General features: G+C 41.2%; 1 protein-coding gene across 4 annotated transcripts in view; it reads right to left on the bottom strand.

The window, feature by feature from the left end:
* Positions 1-20,133, bottom strand: part of LOC123647677 (ATP-binding cassette sub-family A member 13-like) — a 399,770-nt gene that overhangs the window by 137,932 nt on the left and 241,705 nt on the right. For all 4 annotated transcript variants that reach the window (XM_045565332.1, XM_045565334.1, XM_045565333.1 and 1 more), the window contains exons 40-41: positions 19,523-19,610; positions 13,806-13,914 (exon numbers count right to left, since the gene is read on the bottom strand). In XM_045565332.1, coding sequence (XP_045421288.1) covers positions 13,806-13,914; positions 19,523-19,610 — 197 coding nt within the window. The remainder of the gene's footprint in view (positions 1-13,805; positions 13,915-19,522; positions 19,611-20,133) is intronic.

Raw genomic sequence — 20,133 nt, 5'->3', positions numbered from 1 at the left:
TTAGCTCTTCCCCTCTGGTCAGCTTTATTGTGTCAGTTTTCCTCTGTGTTCTTAGAGAATTATTTCATGTGTTTCCCCCTCTAAATCAATAATTCTGAGTGAAGGAGAGAGGTTTGCAATCAATAATGTTATTCCCTGCATCCAACGAAAATTCATATTTCTACCTGCGTTTTAGCTAGCTCCTTTTGTGTCTCACTCTGCAATTCCACCTGGCATTTTCTTCTCACCTTTTACTTCTGTTTCATAGAGTTTTCACGTTTTCCTGTATTTATTTGGATATAAACTCATCGTGAGGTGCTTCCCATGAAAACACCCTCTCCACGCATGTGGTCTTCTCCTCTGTGAGGTTGGGGCATTAGTCTCTGTTCCGCGCTGGGTTTGACAGCTGGCTTTGTTATTCTTTTGTTTCTTGTTTCTCCTTGGTTCCAGCAAGAGCAAGCTAGTCCTGATGGTTTTTGACGCTCAACGTCCTACCATATTAGGGTCCCCCTTTACCTTCAGTTGGGTGCTGCTGGGTTTCCTCTCTCAAAATATCTCCAAAGCTCTCAAAGTAATATTGAAGGTCATGGATACCAGCTGATTTCCAATACCCAAAGGCTGTTCATTCAGTAGCTCTATTATACAGATCAGAGATTACCCTGTTCTCATGTTCATGCTCTCTCGGTACAGTTTGGGGACTTATTCCTAGAGAGTTCTGTATTTCATCAAAGGTAAAGCAGGCAAAATGACCATGCATGTCATTTCTTGCTCCAGGGTTCATTTTATTTCTGCCCTATCACCACAGCACGTGGCCTACGCAGCCCTCCTTTGTCGTCCTTGGCACTTGCAGCATCCTAAGGAGTTGTAGCTTTCCAGGGCATTCAGAAAGAGAAGTACTAATGAGGAGAAAGGAGAAGAGAGAAGAAAGAGCGCTTTCTGGTTCCAGGTTCTGGTTCCAGAACAGTCCTCCCTTGTCCCCCAGCAGCCAGGTGTCTTCCAGGTTCCTAACAGTGAGAAGGTGAGTGTGGACATCTCTACTCTGACTTCTAATTTACACTTTTGTCTGTTTTTCTCCTTCAGTGATCGAAGTATGAATCAGTTGTGTCTCAGTTTAACCCAGTGGTTCTTAAACTTGGCTGCAATTAGAATCATCTGGGGACAATAAAAACTCCTGCCATTTAAAACTTACCCCAAACCAACTAAATCAGAATCTCTTTGGGTTGGTAACAGAACCCTCAGGTGACTTCATTGTGCACGTGGTTTGAGGACCCTGGATCTAGCCTGTTCATTACACTGCTGAGGTTAATTCGTCTCACACAGTGGCATTTCATTGCTAGTATTCTGAGGTTTAGATGCAATTTGGATGAGGAGCTGAAGTTTATCTTTGAACATTTCCAACTGCTACCACCACCACTACTACCATCAATAAAATAAAATAATAAAATAGAATAAAATAGAATAAAAATGTCCTATCCTCTTTTTTTTTTTTTTTTTTTTTTTTGAGACAGAGTGTCACTTTTGTTGCCCGGGCTAGAGTGAGTGCCGTGGCATCAGCCTAGCTCACAGCAACCTCAGACTCCTGGGCTTAAGCGATCCTACTGCCTCAGCCTCCCTAGTAGCTGGGACTACAGGCATGAGCCACCATGCCTGGCTAATTTTTTTTTTGTATATATATTTTTAGTTGGCCAGATAATTTCTTTCTATTTTTAGTAGAGACGGGGTCTCACTCTTGCTCAGGCTGGTCTCGAACTCCTGACCTCGAGCGATCCACCCGCCTCGGCCTCCCAGAGCTAGGATTACAGGCGTGAGCCACCGCGCCCGGCCTCCTCTTTTATTCTTACTCTTTCTCCTTAGAGGAAGATACCTACTATCTACTTAGGCACTATTCTGTTGAATCTGTTTTCACTTATTCCTTTAGTCCTACTAAAACAAATTTCCTCTTAGGTTTGTTCTTTTATATCTCTATCTAATATTTCAGTTTAATAGCATTATGCTAACTCAGAAAGTCATAATAATGAAAGCAGCAAGTATTTATTTTACTGCCTATTTATCTTTATTATAGGATATAATTATAGTAATGAAATGTACCACAGTAAACCTATAATAATGGTGCAAAACTCATTCATTTAAATAACGCATTTATTGAATACCTCCTATGGATAAAGACTCAAGAAAATACAAATACCAGTAGTGTAAACACCTTTCATGAGGTGTCTACATTCTTATCACCAAAGACAGAGATGTAAACAAATAATGATATGCAAAGTTTTAACTGATTTAGTGATTATCTGAGTTTGTTTTCTGTTGCTATAACAGCATACCTGAGACTGGGTAATTAATAAAGAAAAGAAATGTATTCCTCACAGTTCTGGGGTCTGGGAAGTCCATGGTACTGGCAATAACTAACCCACTCCTGAGATAACTGTGTTCATTCCTTCATGAGGGTGGAGCCCCCACAACACAATCATCTCCCGAGGGCCCCACTTCCCGACACTGTTACCCTGGGGACCAACTTTCCAATACATGAACTTCAATGGGGCATACTCAAACCATAGCAATGACCCAATATAGTGCCTGGAAAATATCTGTCATAAGATGAACACATGCTAAAAATAAATATATGGATGAATTTTAGAAGCTAATGTCTGTGGGAAGAGAGAGAAGAAGCCATTAACTCATGCTGCAAAGATGACAAGGATTTCAGCGGAGGCGATACCTGAGCTGGGCCTTGAAAGTTCTGCAGGGTGAGGTAGGCAGTCTGGGCCAAGGTGCTGCGGCCACGAGGGCTGGCAGGGATGGCAGGCAGGCCAGCCAGCAGGGGAAGGCTGGTCACACCTTGGGGGAAGGCAAGGGAGCACAGAGAGGTGAGGCTGAAAAGACAGGTGAGTGGCATCTCGTGCATGCCAGCTTACAAGTGTGGACTTTATTGTGAACACCCATGTGAGACATTAGAAGTCCTGACTGTTTGGCAAGAAGGACAATTTTAACATTTTAGAAGCACTTTTCCCAGAGAAATGTCAACATCTTGATTGTCTCTTTATTGGTGAATCGGTGTAAGTGGAGTCTTGACAAACATGCTTTCAGAAGAGAGCAACCAGAATGGAAAGCTGCTCAGACACGTGGTCTATGATCAAAGGGTTATGTCAGGGGATCTGTGATGGGCACACAGGATTGGACTTGTTTTTTGGTTCTATCTTTGTTTTTCCATTATTTCACCCCAAAGGTATGACAAACAGTTGGACATTGCTAGGAGAACCTAAAAGAAATTCAGTGAGCAAGCCGTGTATTAATAAATATGAGGAGGAGAAAATTCCAGGCAATGGGAATTGTGATTTGAGGTGGTAGAACACGTTACACATTCGGGAGTCAGCAAGGAGTCCAGTGGGGCTGGAATCGAACCTTCGGCAAGGTGGCAGGGAAGTGCTTTGAGATGAGGCTGGAGAGGCTGCTGGGCCAGACCAGGGAGGGCCTGTGGGTCACAGGTAGGAATTTTATTTTATTATGAGAGATATGGGAAGCTGTAGAGGGGGCCATGAACTGACGGACACATTCCGTGGGTGACCGTGGACACTTGTGGAGAGATGAGACTCAGGTCAGGGCAGGGAGTTTGGGTGGCCACAAGGAGCCACACAACAAGTGGGTGGAGTCCAGGTAAGAGCAGGTGGCACCTTGGGCCAGATGAGAGTAGCAAAGTACTGAAGTAGTAAAGCACACTGGAGATTCCAAGGGCAGAAGGGATGGGATTTGCTGAGTGACGGTGGGAGGAGCAGGAGAAAGCATAGTCCATATTAGGAGTTTGGCCTCAACTGACTTTTAAGTTCCCTTGAGTTTCTGAGAAATATGTGACGTTGCATGTGACTAAGCTGCTGACATGAACATAAAGGAGGCAATAAAGCCTCCGATATAAAAACATATTCCGTGTTTCACTCATCATACTCCCAAATCCATGCCTTTCCCCCAGGCTCTAGGCTACACCTGCAAAAATCTTGCTCCCATCACCCAAGGAAGTCTTGGCACCTTTTGCAGTTGCTGAGCAGAACACCCCAGTCTCACCCATACTCACGCAGAAGGAAACAATTCACCTTGGAGAAGTCACTTGGTAAACCACGTCTACTGGGTTTATGCCAGGGCCAGCCTTCCAATACTTTAGAAACTGACTCCATTTGAATGGGTTATAATATTCAAACTTACATTGAGTTTTATGCTTGAAATTAAGGGCTCTGATAAGCTGCAAGTTCAATGGGCCGAGCAAAGGGGCCAGCCCGGGTTGTAGTGAGCCAGCCCCTTGTCAAGTGCCCTGCATCAGGGAAAGTCTACATCTGCCAAGACCCCATCACAAGACCACTGTGATGAGAATCACGCTGCGTGTCTGTGTGATGTAGTGATCCAGGCATCCGGCTACTGCCTGGGTGGCCCCTGAGCCGGTGCTTTGGGTGCTGGGGACAAAACAGTGAACAAGACACAGCCTCTGGTCTCATCGGGTTTGCCCGAGCTCCACACCAGGATAGGCTGCCACTTCATTGCAGTTTTTAAGCTAATAGTTCCACCTCTGTCCGTTTCCCCTATGGACAAGCAAACATCAAGGAATATGACAAAATATTTTTGTTCAGAGCCCTGCTTATGGAAGTTATTTATCAATATTTTGACAATAACTCACAACACACAATCCGTGGTGCCATGTAGTACATGTTCCCAACTGATTGCACAAGCATTCCCTTCCCATGATGGCTGCATAAACATGTCAAATTGGAATTGAAATTTTGACATAAATAAATAAAATACCTGTGAAGAAATTTCTGATGACTGAGAATAAACATATTTTTCAGGTCAACACAACTATTTAACAAACAAGTGCCCACTCTGTTGCGTAGATGTTTCTGAAACCAGCATCACCAGGAACATCTGGTAACCTGGAAACAGTGCATACGGAACCCCAGTGACGGCTGGCTGCAGTCGGGTGTCCCAGGCAGTGCAAGACGTGGGATTATGGTTCATAACAGGAGGCAAATTTAAGTCTTGTGTGTTTAATTGAAGTTTATATGAATTAAAATATATTTTAGCCGTAGCATCATTCTGTCATTTAGAAGAGACAATTCCAGTTGTGGTGATTAATAGTTTTCATTTCATCAGGCCATACGCTTGTGCCTCATGTATTTCCAATTCTTCATCCTTCTCAGATCTAAAGTATAAACCCAGCCATGCCAGTGCCATCTTTATAACCCTTCATAACTCCCTGCCTTTATGATGAAGTCTCTGTCTCTGTGGCCAAGGACGAGCTTCTGTCCACCCCTCTAGCCTCATTTCACTTCCCTGCCTGGACCACCTGGCCCATACCCCAGATGCTTAGAGATGCACGTATTACACTCACGGGCCAAGGCCCTCTTGCATGGGTTCCTTCTGCCTGAAATTCCCTTCTACACCCTCCACCTTTCTATTCATTCTCTTCTCATTCCCACTCCTGCATTCACAAAAAGTGCCTGCATCCCACTAATTCTTCAAGACATGATTGAAATATCCTGCTCTCCTGAACAACTCTGCCCACCCAGACTCAGACAGGGTCAGGCCCTTAGATTTCTATATCGTTATGTGCAGAACTTTGCCATCCTTACTACGCCATTATAATGTGATTATTATAGTAAGTCTGTTCAAGTCTTCTAGTGCTTCATTATTCAGCACTGGTAGTTTGTGTATTTCTAGCAACTTATTCATTTCATCTGGGTTATCTAATTAGTGTAGGATTACTCACAGTGCTTTCTTACGATCCTTTCTATTTCTCGTAAGTACCATGCACTAACTGATTGCATCACTGAACTACTGAGTTATTTCTGTACACTGAAATGCATAAAATAAAACAATGTCTCCTCTTTCATTTCTGATTTAGTTATTTGAGCCTTCTCACTTTTTTTAGTCAATCTTCTATTTTTTACCTTTTCAAAGAACCAACTCCCGGTTTTATTGATTTGCTCTATTTTTTTGTATATTTTCTGTTTTGTTTCTCTCTGCTCTAATATTTGTATATTTCCTCCAATCTCCTAGTTTTGGGGTTATATTATTCTTAATTTTTTAGTTCTTTAAGGCATACAATTTGGTTATTGATTTAAGATCTTTATGTTTTAATATAAGCATATACAGCTGTAAATTTCCTTCCAGCACTGCTTTTGCTGCATTCCATAAGTTTTGATATGTTGTGTTCTCATTTTCATTTCTCTCAAGATATTTTCTAACTTCTCTTGTGATTTATTACTTAACCCATTGGTTATTTAAGAGTGTGCTGATTAATTTCTATGCATTTGTGTATTTTTTTATTTTCCTTCTGCTGGTATTTCTAGTTTTATTCCATTGTGATCAGAAAAAAAATACTTTGGATGATTTAAATCCTTTTAAATTTATTAATACTTGTTCTGTAAACTAACACATGACCCATCTTGGAGAATGTTCTATGTGCAGTTGAAAAAGATGTGTATTCTACTGTTGTTGATTGGAGTGTTCTGTACACATCTATTAGGGCCAATTGGTCTACAATATTTCAAGACCTCTATTTCTTATTGATCTTCTGTTTGTTCTATTCGTTACTGAAAGTAGGGTATTAAAGTCTCCTACTGTTATTGTAGAGCTATCTATTTCTCCTTTTAATTATGCCCATGTTTGCTTCGTCTATTTAGGAGCCCTAGTATTGGTTATATATATGCTAATAATTGTTATAGTGCCTTGATAAATTGACCTTTTTATCGTTATATAATTTCCTTTTTGTCTCTTGTAACAGCTTGCTATTTAAAGTCTATTTTGTAAGATATTAGTATAGTCACCGCTACTCTTTTTGGTTACTATTTGCATGAAATAAATTTTTTCCATCCTTACATTCAACCTGTGCATTTCCTTAGATCTAAAGTGAGTCTCCTATAGACAACATGAAGTTGGATTATTTTTTTATCCAATCTGCCAATCTAAAGCTTTTGGTTGATGAGTTTAATCCATTTAGACTTAAAGTAACTACATAGGGAAACACTTACTATTGCCAGCTGTCATTTGTTTCCTATATGGCTTATAGCTGTTTTGTCCTTCGTTTCCTCCCTTGCTGCCTTTTTGGTGTTTGCTGGATTTCTTTTAGTGACAAGTTTTGATATCCTTTCATTTTCTTTGTGTATGTTCTACAAATATTTTCACTGTCATTATCATGCAAACTACATACCACATCCTAAGGTCATAACAATCTATTTAAAAATGATTCCAATGTTACTTCAATCATATATAAAAACTGTATTCCTTTACAGCTCCACCTTCAACACATACACTTTGTTATTTATGCCCCAAATTATATCTTTATATATTATTTACCTAATAATATACATTTATATGTTATGCTTATGCATTTAAATCTTATAAAATAAAAAATGGAGTTGCAAGTCAAAATTACAATAATATTGATTTTTATATTTGTGCATGAATTTACCTTTTCCAGAGAACTTTATACTTTTACATGACTTTGATTTACTGTCTAGTGTCCTTTCAGTTCAGCCTGAAGGACTCCATTTGACATTTCTTATAGAAAAGGCCTAGTGATGATGAACTCCTTCAGCTTTTGCTTATCTGGAAATGTCTGAATTTCCCTCTCATTTTCAAAGTGCAGTTTTGCTTGGTATAGAATTCTTGGTTGACAATTTTTTTTCTTAAATTCACTACTTGAAATATTCGTCCCACTACCTTCTGCCCTGTAAGATTTCTGATGAGAAATCTAGAACTTTTACTGAGAATTCTGTATATGTGATGAGTCACTTTTCTTTTGCTGCTTTCAAGACTGTATGTCTTTGGCTTTTGGAAGTTTGATGATAACGTGTCTCCGTGTGGGTCTCTTTGAGTCCATCCTATTTGGAGTTGTTAGGCATGTTACAGTTGTATATCTATGTCTTTCCTCAAATTTGGGATATTTTTAACCATTATGTTTTCAAATAGTCTTTCTGCCCCATTATCTCTCTCTTTTTTCTTCTTCTGGGATTTCCATAATGCATATATTAATCCACTCGAGGGATTAGTAAGTCTCTTAGGTCCTGTTCACTTTTCATCATTAATTTTTCTTTTTACTCCTCAGACTCAGTATTTTCAAATTACCTGTCTTCAAGTTTATGATTCTTTTGCCTGCTTGAGTCCTCTGTTAAACCCATCTAGTGAAGTTTTCGATTCCATTATTACATATTTCAGTTCCAGAATTTCTGTTGTTATTTTTGTAATTTCTCTTTGTTGATATTCTCATTTTATTCAAATAATCGTTTTCCTGATTCCCTTTGGTTCTCGATGTTTTCCTTGAGCTCTTTGAGTATATTTGACAGTTGTATTAAAGTTTTTCATTTTTCCCAAGTAAGTGCAATGCCCCTGTTTCTTCAGGAATGGTTTCTGGACACTTATTTTGTTTTCTTGCATGAGTCATGTTTTCCTTTCTGTGTTAATCATTTTTTGTTTTGCATGTTTGATTCTTTGACATCTTGGGAACTTGCAGAACCTAGAGGGACTAGCCCTCCCTGGGAAAGCTAATTCCCAAATATATCAAACAACTCACCTTCAAATGTCCCTTTCATGTGCAAACTAACCAATTCAGTACCCAAGCCCCAACCACCACCTCCTTTATGGAGCTTTCACACTCAGGGTCATTATTCTTCTGCCCTAATCTCCCCAGGGCCAGGTATTATACAACTAGGGACACCTTCAACACACTAGAGCCCACTGAAATTTTTCAACTACCCAATCCTAAACCTGCCTACCCTGCCCTGACTATTCCTTCCCACCACAACCACAACAGAGGCTCCCGCCCACATTTCCCTTGTTCCCTCTGTCTCCTCCCCAGGCCTGGTGCTTCCTCTGGGGCCCTCAGTGGTGTGCTGTGCCTCCCTTTCTTGGTATTTGTGAATATAATAAACTATCCTTTCAATGACAATTGTCTCCTGATCTGTATGCCTCACCATATTTAAATAATAATAAAACCTATATTTTAATTGGACATTTGAAAAAATATCCACCTCTGCCAGTGTTGCGTACAGGCTATGTGCAGAGAAAGACCTTAACTGATCAGCCTTGGGTGAAGGGTTAAGGTTTCCTCAGGCCTTCCCTGGACATGCATCTTCCATGGGCCTGTGCATTTGCTTTCTTCCAATTCTGCCACATACAGGGCTACTTTTAGATATTTTAATATCACCACTTTCTTCTCAGGCCTTAGGTGTTCTATTGTATCCCTCAATTAGTAATCTCTTGCCCCAGGCACCTGCGGGTCCACAGTCCCCATGTGGTTTTCACAGGCCACATTCACTGCTTCCTGTGGCATCCAAGCATCTTTTTGTCATCTAAACCCCAAGGCCTGTGACACAGAGAACAAATTCTCAGGTGGCCCACAGACAGATTAGAATGTAGTGTGCCCCACTATCTCCACTTCACAGGAGGAAACTGGTGACTGGGCCATCACTTTCCCCAAATCACACCAGGCCACACTGGGGAGGGCTGAGACAAGAGAAGTAAAAATGCCACAAAACTTCTGCTTCTTCTTGATTGGTTATTTGTTTGGTTACTGTAGATCTTTGATTTCTAGAGCTCCTATAGAGTTATTTTTGTCAGTGTCTTGCTGTTTACTTAATGTTTCCGTGGGGGAATGAGAGCCTGAGCTTCCTACACTGCCATTTTGGTGATGTCTGAGCCTCACTTTCTTCATTTGTGATATGGACTTGCATCTCTGCGGATGCACATGGATGGCAATTCTAACGTGTGAAAAGCTCTGATGGTGTAAATCATTTCCAAAAGGGCATTTCCACCTGTTCATCTAAAATGAGACCTGGCCAATTGCAGCTACTCTGCTCCCTCCATGGCACAGCCCATTGCCAAGGAGAAGCAGGGGCGACTTGTCACTGCCATTCACTGCCATGTAAAGTGAACGGGCTAAGGATGGGTAGAAAAGGACTCTGCATGCTGTAATGAGAAACTGCTAAGAACTAGCAGAGAGAGTCTGAACCTCCTAGAAGACTAATGGAAGCAAAACCAAGAAAGGCATAGTTGAGAGGTGGTGTAGACCATGACAGCTCACTGCCCTTCAGGACTTGTGTCCACGGGAGGCAGATGAAAATGCATTATCGTGATCAGTCTATCAATTAAAGAAGGCAAACAATCTTCTGGTTTCTAATAAGTTCCTCAGACTGCTTTCTACCAGTGTAGTTCACATTAATTATTATTTCAAATCTCTACATCCCATGTATTTTATAAGGTTTACTTATGCTTATTTGTCAATGGCAAATATTTATTTACATGCTACCATGCCTTGAAGAGAGGAGGCATAAAAGGCACAAAGCCTAATTTTTAAAATAAAGCTCAATTTTTTAAATATTTTGTTAGTCATATATTTATTTTTCCTTATAAAATACTTTTAAAAAAATGATTAAATGGTGTTTCTTTTTTCTGTTTTTCTTTCCTTTTTTGCATTTTTATCAAACCTGGTTAGCCCCTCCAAATAAATCTGAGATGTTGTCTCATTTTGCTTCCATTCTGCAGTTGGGGGTTCATGGAACTCTGTATCCCCACATAAGCGCCGCCTTATAAACGCCGTCAATCAGGTGCGCTGAGTGGGAAAACAGCTCAGAAGTGCCACAAATCAATCCCCATTCTTCTAAACAAATGCTGTAACAGCATCCGTTCTCTGCACCTCCACCTCCTATTGAGCTCATCAGTGATTTCTGTGTCACTTCAGTGTTTCCTCTCACCCTTAATCGCAGCGCCCTTCGCCCTCACCTCTTTTCACTCATTGGCAGCACAATCTGTGTGATCTCAAACTCTGGCCCTTATTCCCTTCGCCGAGTCTTCCTCTTCCCCCCTCCCCTCCTTCGTCAGTGCTGTAGAGCCCGCTCGTCACCCACGTTGTGACATCTGCACCACCCAGAAGGCCTGCTGACCGTGTCTGCCTCCCTCTGCAATTTGGAGCCCACACTAAGACATTCCGGTTTTTGTCTGTTTTCATGCCAGAAAACACCATCGATTCTCATTTGTGTTAATTCCAAACCACTAAGAAAAAATCATGGCCGTGTACTGGCTGCATGCCGACCGCTCCCACTAGAAAAGTACAGTGGTTTCAAATGTGCATCTCCTTGACCTGCGGTCATGACTTCACGTGTGTCTGCTCTCTCTAATGTATTCTCCACGTCAAGGTGTGCAGATTTCCTGTGTTTCGCTCCTTATCCACGTTCATCTTTGTCCCTTTAGTCTTAATTCCTTTTTACAGAGATCAAAGCAGTCTGGCATGAAGTTCCACAACTTCCCTCCACAGGTTCAATTTTACTCCTCTTCTATCACATGAAAACATGCTACCTTTTCCAGATAAATCTTTCCATTCAGGATTTTTTCTCTTGATTCATCAATTTTCCTTTCTTTCTTGAATGTTCAAAATCTACCTCTTCATTTCATCAGCCTACCAAACGTTCTCTTATTCCTTATTTCACACACATGCACACACACACACACACACACACACACACACACAGTTTCTCTTCTCACTCCTTTTCACAGCCAAATTTCCATACAACAGAATTTATCTGTTTAGTCTCCTAAATCCTTAAGGCAACTTCTCTCTCCTTCATTCTGCCTATTCTGATTTTCCATTTCTAGAACTCCACTGAACTAGCCTCTGGGGGTCACAAGCCACATCTCTACCTTCTCATTCTTCCTGATGACTCTGGAATATTTCATCATTTTTCCTGCCCTTCCCTGGCTTTTCTGCCAAGATCTTCACACCTAAAGGGCTGCAGCATCTGTGTCTCCCTCCCCCTGTTCTGCTTGCACCCTCCTCCTCTGCGTCTCAGTCTGACCCCTGCAGGCTCTCACTTACTGACCACCTTTATCTACCGTTTTTTATTAATAATAAAGTTAGGACTAATTTTACTTATGACTAATCTACTGAACTTTTCTGTCCAGTTTTCTAAATCCTACTTCAAATTTTCATCTAACTATGTAAATCAAACCAGCATCTCTCACCCTGAACAAATCATCATACCCCTTCCTTGAAAATACCTCTTCTTTTTGTCTTATTTCTTATAATGTCATTAACACTGAACAGTAAGTAATTCATTCTAAAAATGCTCAGATTTATATTTCAGATTTGTAAACTCTTTCCTACCCCCACCCCCCCATATCCCAACCTTTTCTCCTATCTGTCTGAATTTGTCATTTTTTTCTCCATATTCACCCTGGCCTCGACCTATAAATTGTGGGCAGCATCCTTCCAATAGGTCACTGGATTGTAACCAGCCTTCTCTCTCTAACACATGGCATCTCTCTAACATGTCACTTAGATCATGTCATTCTTATTCTCAAATACTGGTCAAGGCTGTCTGTTGCTTATTAACGTCCATACTCCTCATTCTGTCAGTTGAGGTTAAGCAGAATTTGACCTCAAACAATCTTTCTAGAGAGATCAACAATTATCCCTCTATACTCACCTTTATGATGAGGCCAAACCAGATTCCCCCATATAACCTGAACCCACACTCTGATTGCTTTTGCATTGCTAAGACCTACACTGGTTTCCTGACCTCAGTCAAACTTCTGCCCGGTCAAGATCCAGTGTTAATAAACACCACCCTGCTTCCCGCATGAAGCATGTTGCATTCATGTCAACCAGAATGACCACTCAGTTTGATGTAGTAGAAAAGGCTTGTTATCAGCTAGAGACCTAGAATTCATTCATTGCCCCATTACCTAACTTTCTCAGAGCCCCAGTAGTAGGTGATTTTTCTGAACATCAGTTTTCTAATCAGTAATGTAGGCAAATATTACCCATCATAAAAAAAGCGATATGAAAAGTAAATGAGACCATGAATGTTAAATACCTGTTGGGGTTCCTGGTACATTTGTACATTTCAGACACTTAATAAATGTTATGCTGCTGTCCCTATTCTGCATGGCTTCATATTTTTTAATATTTCTCTTAATCATACACATTATAAATTTTTCATATTACCTATTATCATTCCAAAATAATTACAGTGCCATAAAATAATTAAATTTACTTTGTTAAAAATTTTACAGATAAGGAAAAACAGGGAAAAATGAGGTAAGGTTGGAGTAAAATGAGCATATTAGAGAAATTGTTTAGCATTGATTTCTGTGTGAATTAATGCTTCAACAAATATAGTTTGTAAATAAATTATGAAGAATATGGCCTATTGTTATTTACATAATACTTCTTGTTTCTTTCTTTCTCTTTTTTTCAAGAAACTGAATTTGTCTGACAGTTATAATGGATCCCACCCAAGTGAAATAAATAAACATTCCCATAAACCAATAAATTAACTATGGATTCCAGAACTGGACCTATGCCACTTGCCGAAACAAGAAAGCATAGATAATGAATCAAGGATCAACATAGACAATTGGCGAGTTGAGGGCCCAGCACAAATCACAGGGTGATGTCTACCTTCCCAATGGCAAAGCAGAGGGATAGTCTAGCCTGTCCTCCCAGTGACAGTATTCCACACAACGGTGCTCTAAACACGTAAACTTATTCTTGCTTCTGTAAGATATTAAAGTCTCAGAATAAAAAATAATTTTAGGAGAGAACTCTCAAGTCAGCTTTCGTTCCCCTCATCTTACAGATGAGGACACAGTTTTAAGAAGGTAAAGCCATTTAATAACATGGAGACACAGCCTACGACTTGTGCTGTGTTCACCTGCGGACGGGCTGCCAAGCAGACAGCTCCCCAGTGCTCTTCACATTCCTGTTCAGAACCTTTTCTGCTTCTCTCACTTTTAAATGCATTGTGTTTTGAAAGTAGTGAATTTATATAATGCATGAAAAACAGCATTACCGTATTTTCTCCAGTCCACAGCAGGGGGTAAGTGCCGCCACAAGATCAGGTTGTTTAGATGATTTAAGTAGGAAGGGAGGGCATGAAAACCCTTCTGATTATACCACACCTAAAAAAGAAAGATGATTCAATGGCGCTCATGGAATCAGCTCCTCGGTGTGCGCGTCAGCCACGCTGGGGCGCAGGGAGCGCACGTGCCAGTCAGCTCCCGCGCACCTGAGCCAGGACGCCCGCAACGTCGGCACGGCTGACGGTGAGCACTCAATTCCAGCCTGCTAATTTTATATTTATCTCAAGCATATAATTTACAGCTAAAAATAGATGAATTTTTCCCAGAACAAATGTGAATCTTGCTCTATAATTATATTCTTACAGAGAAAAAGGAATCGAAGCCCATCATTTTTTTTTGTTCTCAGTTGGTAAGCTAATGAAATTTGACCTGCAAATTAAAAGTGTGGAAAATGATCAGAAAAAAATGATTACTTTCAAATTAATACCTGAACATGGAACATTATTTCTCAAAATAAATTGAACCGAGTATTTGCTGAGCATAAAGAATGAAGTGGCATGCATGTCAGGAAAAGGGTGAAGGAGAAAGTAAGAGAAAGACAATATTATTAAAGTTGAAATAACTATCATTCAAAACACTAAGGAAATCATCAGTATCTATATTTCAGAAGATCAATATTTTGATGAAAAATGAAAAATATATGCTCTGATGTCTTCAAGAAGTATAATGAATCAAACTGGCACATTTCAGTCTCCATCCAGTTGACTGAACGGATCGTTTCTCTAGACCAGGCCCTCTTTTGCGACAGACCACCCACATGGGAGGACTGGAGTGGCCCCAGGGAAAGTTAACCCTTCAAGTGCTCACCGAAGTTTATGCAAAGTTTGGAGCAGATCTTAAGTCCCTTCCAACTCCGAGGTATTCCAACCCATTTTCCTTCCATCTCATCATACTATGACCAATTATTTTTTCAATCAGAATCCTGTGTGGCAGCTATTGTATTCACTGGAACAGCTAAGTAATAAAATATTGCTCACGTACTTAAAAATAAAAAATAAAATCCTGTTACACATGCCAGTGTTCCCCAATTCTTTCTCAGATACCTGCTTCATTAAGCAACTAAAAAAGCTGACTCTATCTTTCATGCCACTCATTCCTTTTTTCAGATATTTTCTTAAGTTCACAGAGAAATCCTTGCCAATCATTTTTTAAACTTCAAGGGGAAGGAGTGCAGCTTAAATCCTACTAACCAAAGAACACAGGACATTCTGTGACTGTCCAAGGCTATGCCTAGCAGAGTGGGACTGTGTGACCAAAAAAAAAAAAAAAAAAAAAAAATCTGCATTTAAAGTAGGGTAAAGCCTGATTTCCATTCAACATGGAACTGAAGGAGCTTATGCCATGTATCAGAGGCATGTGCCCCTCTCCCACCCAATACAGACACTCTCTCCCACACAGCTCTGCACTGTCGCCCTCCGGGGTCTCGCCCTTGCCTCCCTGCCCCCTCATACACACACACACACACACACACACACACACACATCTGCTCAGGCACCAGCCATATTTCTGGAAATGGTAGAAACTTAGGGTTCTGTTAAATTCAAGGGACAGGCTAATATAGTAGAAAATCCACTGCCTATGGAAACTGGAACCTCCTACTGACCCTGTTGTGACCTCTTCCCCCTTAATTGTTTAAGTAGAGGAAAAAAATATGACAGACAAAGGTAGTCTTTGCCCATGGAGTATGGCTTTTTAAATTGCGTTTTGTTTCATTTATTTGTTTTAAAAGCAGGGTGATGTTTTCCATCTTAGAAATGAAAGTGAAAAACTGTATAGAAACCCAAGAGGGGCAGCTTGGTGGAGTGAAGCTGGGGAGACAGCAGCCTGCCGGCTCAGCCCCCCTCGCCTGGCCCCCGTGGGTCCTGAGGCTCCCGTCCTTGATTGCATTCAGGGTCCCGGTTCTTCACCGTCCCTGCATCCACACGCTTTGTCATGTGATTTTCACCTCCCCCCCCATTCCGACACTGTACTTAACCATGTGGCTGGCTTTGGCACTAGAATGTGACACATGAGCAGAGGTCCAAGAAGCACTCACACATTCCCACACTCCCTCTGGTGCCTCTGCTGTCACCATGGGAGCATGGTTAGGCCAACCTGCTGGAGGATGACTAAACAGCAGAGCTGAGCCTCCACTGTCATCTCAGCAGAAGCCAACAGCCAGCCACCCACACACCACACACAGTCATTCCTGGCCAGTGTCAGCCTAGGCCAGCCTTCAGTAGCAGACCCTGGCAGGCCCATGAGCTAAATTAATGTCCCTTGTTGAGATCACTGAGGTTTGTTAGTGTTGTTATACAGCATCATTGTGGCAACAGATAACTAACACAGTAATTGGCACTGGAATAGGGTGTTCCTGTAGTAAACACTGAAAATGTGTAGCATTAGTTTTGAAGCCAGCAAGTGGGAGAACAAAGAGACAATTAGAGGAATTTGGAAATACAGGAGAAAACATTTAGTAATGCTGGGGAAAATGACAAGGAAATTACTGTAGATAACTGAAAAAATGTTGACCCATCCATATTACGTAATGTCAAGACACTGAGTAAAATTGTCACCTGTGCTAACTTTGAAGATACAAATTTCCCGAAAAGTACCTTGACCTGGGTGTGGTGCTCTCTAGACAAAACGCAGTAAGACACGGCCTCAGAATAAAGATCCGGTCAAGAGAGTGGCTGTGAGAACTATGTTCAGATCATGGAAAGAAAGATGCTAAGGAATCCTCTAAGGGGGACAGAGGACCTCTAGGAACCTAAGGGGTATTTTCCCATAGCATCCAAATTTGTATGAGTAATTAATTTTAGAGAGAGCGGCGTGTCTCAACAAAGATCATGAGAGTGGCTCGTGGACCTCAACTAGATAAACAGAAAAACTAGAGTGCTGTACAGGGAGCTGTAGCAAGAAGGCTGGATTCAATGCAAAATGTAAACAGGCTCTGAGAGCCCAGCTTTCTACAGGCAGGAAGCAGGCTATGAAGCTGCTCAAAAGGCGTATTTCCAAATATCTTCTTCACACGTAGCCATGGAGGGTGATGAAGAGGAAGCACTTGGTAGAGAGTAAAGGGTCATGGTGGGCAATGGGCTGGGGACATTCCCAGGAGGCAGAACCGGGCTGTGCTAAGGAGTGGTCCCCACAGGCGGGCTGACCTGGCCCCATGTGCTAAGCACAGCCGACCGCAGCCCAGCCCCACGGACCCATGAGCTAAATGCATGTTTATTGCTGATGCCACTGGTGACTTGCAGTTGTTTGCTTATGGCATTATTTTCACAATAAATGATTGATTCACAGAGTTTCATGGGACACAGTTAAAAATGCCCCTGAATTCCCTTTCAGATCTTCTATAAATTGATCTTTACTTGAGAGAGAACTCTTTAAGTAAGCAAGGCATACTTTATGATGATCTTAAAATTAGCATTTAGTAGAGTTCAAAGGAAAAGCTTTTCTTCCTTTCTCTTTCTGTTTCTTTTTTTCTCCCAAGAACGGTTTTCTAAAACTGGACTGTATTCTGGAAATAAGTCATGGGATTTCCTTCCCTGCCAGCCCATAAGTCAGGAAGCAATAAAGTCTAATAAGTGAAATAAGAAGTTAATCTCCTTTTAGGAACATATTACGACACCTCAAAACAGACCTTTCATCTCAGGAATCATGAGTAATAGTTCCTCAGAAAAGTAACTAAGTAGCTCTAAGGAAAAAAAATCACTCAGTGGATATTCAAATGTATAGAATTCCATGGGAGGTGGAATTTCTGCAAATAAACAAGAGGGGCAATATGTTTGTCCTTTTTATCTGATGTGTATACGTTCTAAAGGGTGTTCTCATTAAACAAGCCAAGCACTCAAGATGTGAATGATGTAACTCATAAAGGTTCCATGAGAGACATTCTGTAGTATAATGGGCCACATATTAAACCTATCCGTTTGCAAATTTTCCATTTGTCCTTCAAAAGGACTTTGAAAATCATACCATGTATGTCTTATGAATGTAGCTTACAGGCTAAAGGAAAAGGGTAGTTATTAATTACTTAAAGGTAAATGCAATCATTTGACATGACATCAGCCCCTAGCAGCCTCTAGCAGGTATTTCAGATAACAGATTGCCCTTTAAACCGCTCTGCAATATTGGATTCCTTGGCTTCCTGGAAACAAGCTCGGTCCCCAAAGGGCAAGATACAATGCACTTGCATGCCCATGCCTGGCCAAGAACATGTCAAACAACATTAAAAACTACTCAAACATGTCAGTACAGAAGACTAATCTAAACAAAGACAAAAAGGAACAGGTGTCAGGGGAACACATGAATCACTGGCCCCTCATCACTGAACAAGAGATCCGTGCTGAATACCTCAAAGCAAAGACACAGCCATCTACTATAAATGAGAAGGGTTTGGACTTGGATAGATTACATAGTCAAAATATTCTTAGCTTCCTTCTACAAATTTGGTGCATTTTTATAATGGCCACTTAATATGTTCCAATATATGCCAGCAAATATATTTTAAGTTTTTTTTTTCTAGCAAGATGTGAATGATGATATTGTCATATCAAGCTATAAATCTCATGTGTGTTGCCCTTAAAGGGAGAGAGATTTGAACAAACCTCAGCTGAAAAAGATTTCTGAGCAGTCCACACTATGACTTAAATTTTTGTCAGGGCTTACATTATGAAGTACCTCTAAAGAACTTTCACTCTACTGAATAAAGCTCCAACATGCACATGTCCTTATCCCTATAAGCTTTGTCACGTTCACATGAACCATGAAAGTCCCCACTACAGAGCAGAGAAGGCGCAAGATCGTCCTGGCTCCATTAGTTCTCGTAAGTAGACACAACACCCACGCTCTGTAGAAAGAAACGAGTTGAGGTCGTTTTGACAGTTATGTCCCAACATGAAGTCACATGCACTCTCCCGCAGTGGATCTACCTTCCTTCCACAATCTACTCTTTTCCAGTTTCTCTCTCCATCAAACACTGTTCCATACCCCAGTCTTGGAGACTGAAAGCTTTGAATCTTTCATCTTTCCCCATTTGAAGGCTGTACAGACGTTTCCCCCCTTTGGGGAGCCCTCTGCTACCACTTCTGCATTCCTGCTGGTGTCAAGGCACCTTTCCTCTAACTCAGTCCTCATTGCCTCCCACCTGAAGAGCCCTCCCACCTAGTGTCTGTAACTCCAGGGGCCCATTCTTAATAGGTAGGGATAGTCCTGACAGGGCTAGAAAATCCAGGGACCCTCAGAGCAGCCCTGTGTATTGCAGCTCTCTTTGTGTGAGCTCTGCATCTGTCCAGCCTTCTGGAAGATGAAGCGTTTAAGTTCATATGTGGAAGGACTCCTTGGCCACCAGGGAAGCGAGTGATGTTTCCAGTTATTGCCACTATGGATAGCTTTAAAAATGTATTGTTTTCTTATTTGACCTATCGGCTGAAGTCTTAACACAAAGCAGTAACCTATTTGCTCTATTTCTACACAGTCTAAAGGAAAACAAGTCATTCTCTTTCAAGGGAATGTTTCCATACAACTATTCTTAATGCTCAGTAACAAATACTGGGATTGGATCTGTCACCCTCACTCTTGTGCTCACAAATATATTTGCATATCAAGTTTCCCGAAATACTTTCTAAAACAGGAAGTAAAGAAAAAGAGAGAACTCTATTACCTTTGCCAGAGGTTTGGGATCTGATACGTTTGCATTTGCATCTCGAGCTTCACTGGGGATTCGCACTCCAAAAGACCAACCTCCAAGCCTATTCACAATAAACACTGCGTTAGTGTTCCAACCAGGGAATGCCAGGACTTCTAACCAGGGGTGTTTCATTACCAATAACGCTAGTTACAGTGGCCTTAGGACAGGAGCCAGCTGAGCATCCACGGTCTGTGGCATGACCACAGTGCTAGTGAGAGTGGCCTAAGTCAGGCATCCAAGGAAGGGAGCTGCTTTCAGAGAAGGTCTGGATGAGGCTGGCTGCGTTACAGAGCGTACTTGTCAGAACCTACCATCTTGTTCAGAAATGCACGGCATGTGATGGATATGACGATGATCATCAGCACTCTAATTATTTTAATTAATGGTCATTTCTCCTGCAGTGTGCTATTCACAATTACTTAGTCTTTCATGATCTTTCAGGCCACTCTGGTTTGCCTTCCGTTCCCTACTCTATTTTTTTTCCTAATCCTCCACTCAGATCTTGCCTGGTTCAGAAAGCCATTTCAGAGAACTTCAGTTGGGTTAGATTAACCTTCTCTTTTGAGTTCTCACAATATCCTACA

Source organism: Lemur catta, chromosome 11 (assembly GCF_020740605.2).
Source record: "Lemur catta isolate mLemCat1 chromosome 11, mLemCat1.pri, whole genome shotgun sequence".
NCBI lineage: Eukaryota > Metazoa > Chordata > Mammalia > Primates > Lemuridae > Lemur > Lemur catta.
Note: the sequence above shows the minus strand (reverse complement) of the source record. Positions and strands in the feature narration are given on the sequence as shown.